Source organism: Gavialis gangeticus, unplaced genomic scaffold (assembly GCF_001723915.1).
Source record: "Gavialis gangeticus isolate Ggan-Ray unplaced genomic scaffold, GavGan_comp1, whole genome shotgun sequence".
Taxonomy (NCBI): domain Eukaryota; kingdom Metazoa; phylum Chordata; order Crocodylia; family Gavialidae; genus Gavialis; species Gavialis gangeticus.
The window spans coordinates 136,206,875-136,219,926 of record NW_017729025.1 but is presented as its reverse complement, the minus strand read 5'-3'; the positions used below and the strand labels follow the sequence as shown (position 1 = coordinate 136,219,926).

Below are 13,052 nucleotides of genomic sequence, written 5' to 3'. Positions count from 1 at the left end.
TGAGACAGTCCCCATCCCAACTGCTATAGCAGTGAGCTGTGGCATTCCAGGTTCAAGTCCATGCTGTGCCTGATTCAGTCCATGGCTCTGAACCTTACCAATGTGCCACATAATCTGTGTCTCCCTTCCCCATCTTCCTCCTCTCCCTGCCTCCCACCCCAGAATAGCCAATACACAATGGTCAAGGCACTCCTGGATGTAGGAAACCCAGATTCTAGTCCTTGGTCAAGGCCTAGCAATGCAGGGACTTGAACCTGGGACTCCTGAGTCTCATAAGAACAAGTTTGCTCCTCAAGGATTGAGTTTTTGTTCACTATTCTATTGTGGCTTTTGACCACACATCCATCCTGAACTAGAGAAACCTTTCCCAAGAAAAGTTCTGAGGGAACAGATATGTTCCTGTGACACTTTTAGCTTTCACCCAATAAACATTTTTCAAAGAAAACCATTTTGCAGACTAATTCCTGAACAGATCAACAAACTAGATATCAATGAATGTTTGTTCTGTTCCAGAGCAACAAATGATTAAAGAAACACTTTACCACCTATGATTTTTAGTGATGTGTAGGTCCAGATTTTTCAACTGCATGAAAGCTCTGTTCAGCACACCTTCCAGGATGCCCCTACATATCCTCTGCAGATGGGACTGCTGTAAGACCAGTGTCACTGAGACAGCCTTAGAAAATAACAATACAATTTTAAAAGGCCTTGGATATGCCTTCAAGGAACTGTCATCATCGGTAATTTGGTGCGTCTTTAAAATGATCAGTTACAGAACAGATTGTTTCCTTTTTAAAACAACCTGCTGATATCAGTAAACAGGATGCATTCTCTGAACAAACTGATAACACTTCATGTCCAGTACTTCTGAGTGGAAAGTGATTCTATTACCTGATGTTCTGATTATTCTTCACATCCATTTCAAAATGTTCCTTTTCACAATTACTGAAATCTGTAACAGAAGGTAAGGAAATTAATAAAATATATGTAATATCAGAGTAAAATTAAAGGCAGAGGGGTACATCAGTATTAATATATTTTTGACTTTTTAACAGTATAGCATATGTGAATAATAGAACAATTTCATACGTATATACCATTTGCTATTCTAGAATGATGTCTGTTGTCTCTCTCAGCTTTAGACCAATTCTGTCCTAAGACTGAGGAACCCTTCCCAACAAAAGTAACTGATCAAGAGCATCTGTACACATACAGGCATGCTGTATTCTTCTTTATATGTGGAAATATGATTTAAATAGTGTAGTACATGTATAAATTTGTAAATATGGGACTATGCTGAACTGGCATTGACCTTAAATATGAACAGGATTGGGCCCATTATGAACATGTTCTACTTTTGGCATGGACTTGTTTGAGAACAACAATGTTAACAAGAAAATAAACTGAATACCATCGTTTTAAGGGCTCAGGAAGGAAGCACTAGGAAACCTTGTCCTCTTAAGCAAACAAAGATTTGAAATGAGACCAAAATAAAAGGTGGTTGAAAAAAAAACGTACTTAAAAGGCAATTATCACTGTTCATTGTCCAACTGGGATGACATATTAAATGGAGTCCTAAGCAGGTTCTGTTCTGAGACCAGTGCTATTCAGTATGTTCACTGATAACTTGAATGAGTGCCACTTTAACATTTCCAGATGACCTTAAGCTAGGAGGTACTGAATTCTTTTGGGAGACTTAGAATTCAGAATGATGTTGCTAAATTAGTCAAGCGATCCAAAATCCAAATTAAATTTCAGATGTGAACAGTATCACACTTAGGAAGGAAAAATTAGATTAATAAATACAAAAGGAAGAATACCTTGTAGGCAGAAATAGTGCACAAACTTATCTGGAAAGTTATAGGAGACCATAAAATAAATTAAGTCAACTGCTGCTGCAGAAAACACACAAGCAAATGTCATATTGGTAACTATTAACAGGCATTTCACATATAAGATATAGAAGATAATTATTCTACTTTCTGTGGCATTGTTTACACCTCAGTTGGAGCACAGTGTCCTGTTTTGGGGACCTCACAGTTCATAGACACCTTGTAGGCAAATTAGAGAGAGTCTAGAGAAGAGTAATAAGAGTGAAAAGAGGTTTTGAAGACAATGACATGAAAAAAGTTGCAGGAACAGGGTTTGTTTAGTCTGATAAAAAGAAGATTGATAGAGGGAGCATGATAAGTGTCTTCAAACGTGAAAAGCTGTTATGAAAAAGACAACCATTAATCATTCTTTAGAACTACCAGGACAGGGCAAGAAACTATCAGCTTTTATAGCAAGGTAGTTCTAGGTTAGTTATTAGGATAGCTAAACAATGAAATGGGTCACATAAGGAATTTGTGAAAGCTCTGTCACTGAAGGTTTTTAAGAAAAGGGTAGACAAATATAGATATGGTCTAGATATATATTTAATCTTGCCTCAGAGCAGGGAGATGAAGTAGAAAACCTCTTGAGATTCTTCAAAACCTACAGTGGAGATCAGTGCTTCAGGTGGAGCAATCTGCTAGTGGATGGAGCATATTGTGTGCACAGAGCAGCCCTGGAGAGATTTAGCTTGCCTGAAGCAGTCTCTTCAGTGCTCCTTTCACAGAGCTGCCAATCCTTGCTGCCCATACAAAGCCCTTTGGTATAATTGTCACAATATGGCTCAATACACTTAAGGGAAGGCAAATACATTCTCTTGTATCATTGAGCTGGTCCCTTCTTTGTACTCATTACAATTCTCTGACTATAAATATACTGCAGAGATAGCAATATTAATTCATCCATTATACAGGAAAGCAGCCAAATATCAGCATAAGTCACAGAGGAATAGCTTCTTCCTGCAATCCTGTGCAAATAGTCCCATTGACTTTTAGGGTCTGCAGGATTGAAGCTTTACAGTGTAGCATAAGCGAGTTGGCAACCTGCCTGTAAAGAGAGTTAAACAAGGTCTAATTCTCCATTAAGAAAGAAGCAGCAAGCCTTGGCTGAAGGGAATGTTCTGAAGCAGACTGAGCCAAGACAAAGCACATACTGTGCGATATATTAACCTAAGCAATATGTGCTGTGTTACTGAATCTCATGTGTCAGACTTAGCAGAATTCACATTATGTTTTGGAAGTCATTTTTAAAAATTGCATTTGGACTCTTTAAATCAGCTCGTCAACAGCTAAAGCTGCAGATCTCATTAACAGTAGATCTGCTAACAAAATTAATACTCCAGGTACTTCACATCATTATCCCACTTGCGAACTCTCCCCAGTACTCAGTTCACGGATAAGGCAGTTAGCAATTAAAAGGCATACAATTTCTGTGCTTTTCTCCACAAAATAGATCAAACATTATCCTTCCACAGGACTAGGTGTGATATTTTAAACAATGCTATAGCATGCAGTACAATAAGTTGAATAGCATACATTTAGGAATAGAAATAACCACATTGTATCTCAAGGCCTGCAACAAATGGTGATTTAAAAAGCAATAGCATCAACAAAGAAGATCAAGAAAAACCTGGTACCTTTTTCATTGCTAAGTTGTTTTACACTGGCTGATAGCAGGCAAGGAGCATTGTTGATTGGTGTAGAAGGAGAGGCACACTGTTGAGATTTCTTGACTGAAAGATTAATAGGCTCTTCTAACATTTTTTGCATAGGGAGAGCTAATTCATTAATTGTACTGGGACTGGTAGTGGCTGAGTCGTTACCAAGGGGGTCACTAGTTGTACTGAAATCTTCATTTTCCAGCTGGAGGAAAAAGAAAAAAAGGAATCAACTTCTGCTATTAACCCTTAATTTCCACACCAAAAAAATAAATTAAGAAAACAACTAAATATTATTAGTAATAATCATAACAATATTTATTATTATTATTATTATTAATAATACAGTTATTAACATAGCAACCTTCAAGCTACTGGCTGTAACAATAATGTTATCAATTAAGGTACATTTTGTTAACAGTAAAGTAGTTAGTCATGTCTGCAATTCTTACCTTGCACTTAGCATTCCCCAGGAGCACACCACCTGTTGCTAGGTTATTAGTAATCCCAGGGCTTAGGTCATTTATAGCTCTGTCTGATGCCAAATTGTAGCTAGGCACAGATTCTGGTCGAATATCAGAGGCATGAGGCATGCTTTGGGATTGGCCGAATGTTACTGCAGATATACCTTGCATCTGTGGATCAGCTGACTTAGTTAACCTTGTTGAAGATAGTTCCATTTCTAAAGTGTTGGAAAAGCCCACAATGCTTAGGGAAGCTGAACGCTGAAAAAAAAACCCAACAATAAATTAATCAGCTTTTAAAACAGTAAGATGCTGCTGTTATTTCTAGAGTGTATGAGATAACTGCATCTCATTATACCTAACAAAGCAGCCATGTCACAACTGCTGCAAAGTTACTGCTGTAATCTCAGATCATCAGCCAAAGGGCTTTACAAATTCCAAAAGGCAACATCTGGGGAAAAAAACAAAAAACAGATTCTTGAGTCTCTCTTTCTCTCTCAATCTCTCTCTCTCCTTGGATTTTTTTTTCTTTGGATCACTGTAAGGAATCGTGATTTTTGCTTCTACAGTGAATGAGAAATCTCAGTATATGGAATATTGGACTAAATCCATCCCTAGTATGAATCTATTGACTTCAATAAAATTACACTAGGGATAATTTTTGAGTGATGTTGTAGCTTGGATAAGCTTTCAAATGCAGTGCTTTCTTCATAATGTAAGATTCAGACCTAACACAAGTGCACACAACTTGAGTGACTTCAACTATTTCAAGGAATGAGTTTCATCAGTTAAGCTTAAGGGGTATTGCTTTTTACAGTGTTATGATGTAAACACATGTTAAAAGCACCAAGCAGAAGAAAAGATATAGCTCCAGTTATAAAAGAAAGGGCGCGTATCATGGCAGGGGGAGGCGTGAGGGGAAGAATTGCCTGTCCAAGCAAGACTCTGAAAGAATAATTCTAATGAAATGCATCTGCTGTTGCTTCATGCTCTCAAGACATTTCACTGTCAGAAACAGAGAGATAATAATATGCAAAGCAAAGCAAATCCACCCATCTATATGACTTCTCTAAGCTGTCTTACAGCACTGTGTATGTGACAGTACTTAAATCATGACTCTTCTTCTCTAGTCCATATCAAGTGCCTAAATTGCCTTAAAAAGTATGCAGATCTGTACCCTTTGAATGTGGGGTTCTCCATTCACTCTCTCACAGCTTGTTCATGTTCATTGCACTTGATAATTTCACTGAATAAATCCTTTTCATTTGACTGCAATATTGTAAGTTATGCTTGTATTAATATAGACTGATAAGGAAAGAGACATTTGTTGATTACATATGAATTCAATTTTAATTTCATTCTTGTACTGATTTTTTTTTTAACTGGTATGCATTCATTATAGCTTCTGCCTTGAAAGAAAATCTGAGACAGGAGCTACAGCTAAGATTTAATCAGTATTTTTATTAACTATTATTAGTTCATTTGGGATTGTGATAACTTGTTCCAAGTCTATAAGGCAACCATGAAGTAGAGTAAAAAGAATGGTAGCCTAGGCCATATTCTCTGTAATACTTGTGCAGATCCCTGGTAATGTAAATTAAGTTAGAAGCATTACTATTGACTTCCATCCCATACCAGTTCTAGGAAGAGTTTGGCTTGCTGTTGTTAAAGATATCTGCAAATGCAGTGTGATTTCTCTCTCATTTTTTTGCAGTTGACTCCATAGTGGGAGCTCTTCCCAAGGACTGACTACAGAATTGAATCATATCCTCATTAAAATGAGACAGGATAGACTATGTTTAAGACAAAAGGAACCAGATATTCCCCAGCATTATGGTATGCTTGCACCAGTTTGCTGGCATAAATTCCACCAGAGCTGGCTTATCCAGCCCCAGGATGATCTCCCACAATATAAGGGGAAGGTAAGGGGATATAGGCTCACCAGAGCAGCCTCTGTGCCTCCCTCCCCATCTGTAGCTGGTGCAGGGAGTAAGTTTTGGCAAAGGAAAGTGTCTGGATTGTCCCTGCAGCTCAGCTGTCTGTGGTTAACCACCTCCTGGCACCAGTAGCACAGTCCTCAGGCTGCTCTTATTTACATCTGAGGACTAGAGCAGAACAATTCCAGGACTGAGAGAATGCAGTTGTGCCCTATAGCCACCTTCTTGTATGCACTTTTCTGCCTGGCATTGGGCATTCCTGAAACAAATCCCAGGACTGCTCCTAGATCTCTTAAATTTAAGCCATCTGAATAATTACAGCACAAGAGCCTGGCAGCCACATCAATCTCCTAAAGCAGGAGGCAAAGATCAGAAGTGTAAATTTCTGATACCAAATGAGTTGATAACTCAGCTCCTGCATGTGCAACAACAAACATGGCAAAAAGCACTTTAAAAAAAAAGCAGTGGTTGGTTTTGCAATTATTTTCCCATTATGCGCTACCTCCCCCTTTGTCATATGGGTTTCCATAAATCCAATAACCCACGTTGTCTATAACAATTATAGAACAGCAAACCCATCTTAGTATCTCACCTTCAACTGGACTCCACAAAAAAGTGTACCATGATAAGAGAGCTCAAAGCCATTTCTAAACATTTATAAATTAAGTCTCAGTGATTCATTTGGCCAATTTTCAAATATGTGAATCCCACTGAAATCCATGGAACAGGGGCTGCGCTGCATTGAGAATGTGTAAACTAAGGCACACAGAAGTTAAGTGAGCTGCCCAAAGTTGCACAGCAAGTTGTGAGAGAACTTGGAGTCTTCACTCCTAGTCTCTTCCTCTAACTTCATGTAACATAGTCCTCACAATGTGTTAGGCACATGCATAGAAGATCAAGGCCTAAAGTATTCACAACTATCACCTTCAGACAGGTGAAACTCCATAGAACTATATGCTTGTGTCTTTTTTTACTCTTTCAATTGCTGTGGGATTCTAACGGGACCTTTCCAGCTTATATAAACCAACAGGAAACATTATTCTTCCTAAAAAGAAAAAAGAATAAATGAGGCCACGAGGCTGCTATCTGCCTCTCCCTTGGGGCAAAAGTTAATTTTGTGGTTATTTTAATGCTGAGGCAACATTATGATCTTTCAGTACAAAATATTAAAACTTCCAGTTAAGAACAGACATGTTCCATTATGATCCGTGGAGCTGCTGTCAAGTGTGAAGTGAACAATTCACTGGGAACAAGGCTCATTAACATCCTATTAATTCACTCCCTAAAATAATCATTTCTTTTGCCATTAGCAAAAATCTCTTTTCCCTTGACAGTTCAGCTAGTGTTTGAAACTGGGATGCCTTCAAAGAATTGATCTCTGTTTTATAAAAGCACTCGTGCTTTTACATTGCACCCTTTGAACAACAACAAGCATTAATTATGCTCTTGGGTAGATTGTGGCTTCAGTTGTAGGATAATCTTTAGACTTTGACATTTTAATGTACATCTTACCACACACAAATACATGTGTGTCATTACACATGGAATTCCCATTATCTAATAAATAATTTTGGCTTGATGATCTTAATAATATAATTGCAGTATCACAATTTCAATTGCCAAAAAATCCTTTCTGCCATAAATTTCATACCTATGGTAGTGAAAGGAAAGAATAAAGAACGTGCAAAGTGCTATTAGAAAATTAAAAAACAACACATTGTGCAGTTTAAATATTTCTTTCATCACTGTTGCATATGAGAAAGGTCCAGTGTAAACATGCAGCACTAACACAGAAGAATTCTGAGATACAAATACTTACCTTGAAAGACTGGGATTAGGATTTGTTAGGATTATTTTGGCAAAGTCTCAAGGCTGTTGACACTAAGTGTCACTTATAAAGAAGGCTAAAACTAGGAACCACCAATTCTCTTTGCTAGAATGGAAATAACACAGAGCGAATGGTTGCAGACTAATGAACGGCTGGTATTAAGTGGAGCAATCCCCCTGGCAGCTCATCATGCCGGGAGGTTAAACAAATGTACTACTCCAATCCAGTTGTTTAACTCGCCATTCGCAATAGCATTGATAATATAGGCTACATATGGTTCCTATTTGTATTTCCCAATAACAATACAAACTTTCCTTAACATTTTGTCTTAATGAAATGGACCTAGTTTAAAATGGATGGAGAATATGATTCTAACAGAGCAAGCAGCTTCATGTTTTATTTATCCTTCTTTCCAGGTCAAAGCGATGGGTGTTGTTAAATTAACATACTGAGAAATGTAGCTAATTGCATTAAGCATGAACATATTTGTGCTGTTCATCCAATACTTCGGAAGCAGAAAAGAACTATGTTTCAGATCCTCCTCCCAAAAAAAATCCTCCTCCCAAAAAAACACATGCCAGATTCAAGTATCAAAGTATTCCTATCATTTGTATCACAGTGATAGCGTTCTCAGTACTGGACTGACATAAGAGAAAACACAAATCTTCCCCCAAAAACGTGTTCTTAAGAAATGTTAAAATTTCACTGTAGGCAAAAGATCATTGTAGGTAAGCAGAGGAACTGTAGATGAAGCAAAGGTAACTAGCAAAGCTTAGGAGAATTGACATGTTGGGAAATGAAAAAACCATATACTTCCACCTAAATCCAGGTATATCTGACAGAAGAGGAAGAGATTCCATTTTGAACTGCCAGGATGCAGGCCTATCACAATTGTAAAAAGAAACCATGAGGCATACTGAGGTGATGAGGAATATTTGATGGGATCCACTAAGTTCAAGTATTTCCGTGATGTCTCGGACAGATATGGAGCTGTTCTGTAATACTTTATCCATATCACATGTTGACCAGGTTACTGGAATATTTACTATATGAATACATTGGGTTAGTTTAAGAAGGTGTTGTAAGGAACACAATACAGGAGGAGAAACAGCAGCTCAAAAGAATCTTCCTCCTATAGACAAACACCTGGTCCATGAACACGTGAACTGTAAGATGTAACCCTAAGGGAGGTAAAGTGTCTTCAGAGAGGCTATGAAGAGGAGACAGGTGCACCTAAATCCTGTGAGCATGACAGTATCTCACTGTGGTATGTGTAGCTTCCTAGTAAATGAGGTACATGGCACACATGGGCAATGGCAAGACTTATTCCTAGCTCTTCATAGTATCTGCTTAAAAGCTATACCTCTGGCTCATTGTAACTATGAAGGAAAGCAACTCATTCACACTAAACAAGTGTCATGTGCAGTTCAACTGAAATCACAGTTAACCTTAAAAAAACAAACCTTATAAAATTATCATTTGCTCCAAAATATACTACCAATTCTTTCATATTTGAAAATTAATAATTCATCATAGACTGTAGGAAGGTAGGGCTGGAAGGGACCTCCCGAGGTCAACTAGTCCAGCCTTCTGCTTGAGGCAGCATCATCCTTGATTATCCCAGTGAAGTTTCTGTCTAGCCTAGTCTTGAAAACTTCCAAGGATGGAGATTCCATAATTTCCCTACATAGCCTGTTAAAATGTTTGACCACCCTCACAGTCAGAAAGTTCCTCCTAATCTCCAGCCTAAATTTCCCCTGCTGCAGCTTGAGGCCATTGTTCCCAGCCTTGTCCCCTATGGGCATAGACACAGCCCATCTGCATCCTCTCTGTAATTACCCTGTTTCCTCTCTGTAATTTGAAGACTGTTATCAAAGCCTCCCCTCAGTCTTCTCTTCTCCAGACAAAGTAGTCCTATTTTTTCAGCCTTTCCTCATCGGTCTCATTTCCGAGGCCCCTAATCATGTTTGTTGCTCTGCATTGGACTCTTTCCAAACTATCCACATGCTTCTTGAAGTGCGAGGCCCAAAACTGGACACAGTACTCCAGGTGAGGCTGCAGCAGCACTGAATAGAGCAGAAGAATCACTTCCTTTGGTTTGCAAGTGACACTCCTGTTAATATAACCCAGGATGCTGTTAAGCTTTTTTTTTTTTTTTTTTGCAACAGGCGTACACTGATCGTATTCATCTTATGGCCCACTGTAACCCCCAGGTCCTTCTCTGCAGTACTACAGCCTAGCCAATCATCCCCCAGTCTGTATTTGAACATGCAATAATTCTGTCCCAAGTGCAGGACTTTGCAGTTGTCCTTGTTGAATCTCATCTTACTGACTGTGGGCCATTTCTCCAGTCTATTCAGGTCATTCCAGATCCTAGCTCTACCCTTCAGAGTATCTGCAACTCCACCTAATTTGCTGTTGTCTGCAGATTTGCTAATTGTACACTTGATCCCATTTTCCAAATAATTAATTAATATATTGAATAATATCAGACCCAGGACAGACCCATGGGAAACTCCACTTGATACCTCCTGCCAACTAGACATTGAGCCATTGTTGACTACCCAATGAACATGATGATCCAACCAATTATGTATCCATCTTGCAGTACTTTCATTTAGTCTGTACTTCATTCATTTGTTAACGAGAATGTCATGAGAGACAGTGTCAAAAACCTTGCTAAAATCACAGTATATCACATCCACTGCTCTTGCCCCATACACAGAGCCTGCCACCTTATCATAGAAGCAAATCAGGTTGGTCAGGCATGATTTGCTTTTAGTGAATCCATGCTGGCTGTTCCTTATCACATTCTTTTTTCTAGGTGCCTCACAACAGATTCCTACTTCATGATCTCTCAAGGTGTTGAGGTAAGTCTGTAGTTCCCCCGATCCTCCTTCTTCTCTTTCTTAAAAATGGGCACTATGTTTGCCCTTTTCCAGTCATCCAGGATCACATCTGATCTTCAATGATCTGGCTCTGCCAGCTTGAAAGCATCTAGCTTCTCTAAGCGTCCTCTTTTCTAAGCATGCTAACCTACTCTTCTTCTGCTCTAGGCAATTAGTCTCCTTTACTGCATACTACACTTGTCATTTGGTTGCTGCCCCTAATTGTGAAGACTGAAGTAAATGGGTATTAAATACTTCAATCTTCTCTGCATCATCAATAACGAGACTGCCTTCTGCATTCTGTAAGGGACCTATGGTTTCTCTGGTCCTCCTTTTACTTTTGACATACCTATGGAATCTCTTTTCATTACCTTTTATTTCCCTTGCCAACTGCATCTCAAATTGCGACTTGGCCTTCCTACTTTTTTCCCTCCACACTCATGCACTATTCATATTCTTCCCTAGTACTATGACGAAGTTTCCACTTTTTATAGGAGTCCTTTTTGAGTTTCAACCCATTAAAGAGATTGCTGTCTAGCCAGGCTGGCTCCTGTTGCACCACCCTTTCTTCCATCATATTAAGACAGATTGCTCCTGCACCTTTAAGCAGGCCAAGAGCTCTCTTGGACTCCTTTTCCCATCATATTTACCTATCACAGGAACCTGTCCACCAGTTCCCTGAGTTTGTTAAAGTCTGGTTTTCTTGAGTCCAGACCAGTGTCTTTATCTGCTGCTCTCCTTATTGTCAGTATGCCCTGCCACAAGTCAGAAGCTGGAAAGCTTTTCCACTAGATCACTAACTCAAATCTAATACACAACAGTATTAGACTGACTGAAAGTTAGTTACCCCATCAAACAGCTGTTGAGTAGTTTGTATAAAAGAGCTGGCTGGGCTCAGTCCAGTTTCCAAAAGACAGATGTCCATATCACAAAAATCATTAACAGCCAGTTTGCCTATAAAGCACTGAATTACATTCTCATCAGAGAGACACGGGGCATGGATTGAACAAGAATGGGGACAGAACTCCTTTTCACCCAAAATATTAGTGGCCTCTAGTCCTGGACTGGAGTATATGGATAAGACAGCAAAAATACACTTCTGGCTGCTTTGTGGATAGAGGATTTCAGTTTCTAGTCTTGGTTTCCTAAAAGGAGTTTATTCATGCCCAGTACATATCTTACAGGGAATAATGAGGACTTATATAAAATACACAACACTCTAAGCATGGTTGTGCCCATTCAGACAACCTATACAGACAGTAGTACTCAAACCACAAAATAAAGCTAGTCAGGGGCAGACATGGAAAGTCAACAAGGTTGTCAGAAATGTAATCATCTCTGATGTCCCAAAAATAGTGAGAGTGCAAACATTTGAAGCTACACATATAAACTAACTGTACTGTACTTTACAAGCATACACTCAAACAAAACCTGCCACGAACTCTGGGAAAGGGATAGTTTAGCGGTCAGTGTTCATGACCCAGCATAGCTAGAAACACGTTTTATGCCACTGGAAAGCCAAATTATGGAAGTCCATTGACACTGCAGTCATTTCTTGCCAAACAGATGGCAATATATCAAACTTTAAGATATTTTTAATAGTTTAAAGTCATCTTTAATCTTTCTTTCATAATTTTTCATCAACTTTTACAGCAAGATGGTTTTGGCAGTGATGGGATAAAAATGGTGCTTAGAAAAAATAAACAAAACTCTAATATGCAACCTTTTAATCAGAAAATATACAGCAGACAAAAAAAATGCATGATGTTATGACGTGGTATAATACCTTTATTTGCTCTTGTTTGGTATGATCGGTATAACTTGTTTGTGGTTTTGCCATTTATGAGAAATGTGATCATCCTAAACTAATATTAGCACTGCTTTCATACAGTGCTATTAGCTCATTCTCACACACAGAGATGACCATATATACAGACATAGGTTGCCTATTAGTAAAAAATATTATACATACATCAGAAATATGTTTCAAAATTACAATGCAGATGTCTAATTACATGAGCAATCATGCTTTGCAAAAAAAATTGGGCTATAAATAGAAGCTGTGGAGTAGTCTCATTTTTAACTCTTTCCTATGTGGCACTGCTAAATGTATCACTACACAATTCATTCTGAATTACTGTTGCATTCTTGACCTACACAACTTTGCATCACTCCCTCTTGAAGGGGTGTCAAAGAAATCATGCAGCACCCAAAGAAAGCATCCGACTCCAGCAGCATGCTACAAGTAAAGAAGGATATCCCACTATAATGAAATTCGTCAAAATTGGGAACCTCAGTTTAAACATCAAATATCAAGTATTATCTAGAAGCAGGCATACAGGTTGCCTTTTAATTACAAAAAATTAATATTCTCCTCTTGCCTTTCCATTTACTATGTGATCTGAC

General features: G+C 38.5%; 1 protein-coding gene across 2 annotated transcripts in view; it reads right to left on the bottom strand.

The window, feature by feature from the left end:
• Positions 1-13,052, bottom strand: part of TRIM66 (tripartite motif containing 66) — a 102,265-nt gene that overhangs the window by 24,794 nt on the left and 64,419 nt on the right. For both annotated transcript variants that reach the window (XM_019519610.1, XM_019519611.1), the window contains 3 exons: positions 3,982-4,254; positions 3,509-3,734; positions 892-952 (listed from right to left, as the gene is read on the bottom strand). In XM_019519610.1, the coding sequence (XP_019375155.1) occupies positions 892-952; positions 3,509-3,734; positions 3,982-4,254 (560 nt within the window). The remainder of the gene's footprint in view (positions 1-891; positions 953-3,508; positions 3,735-3,981; positions 4,255-13,052) is intronic.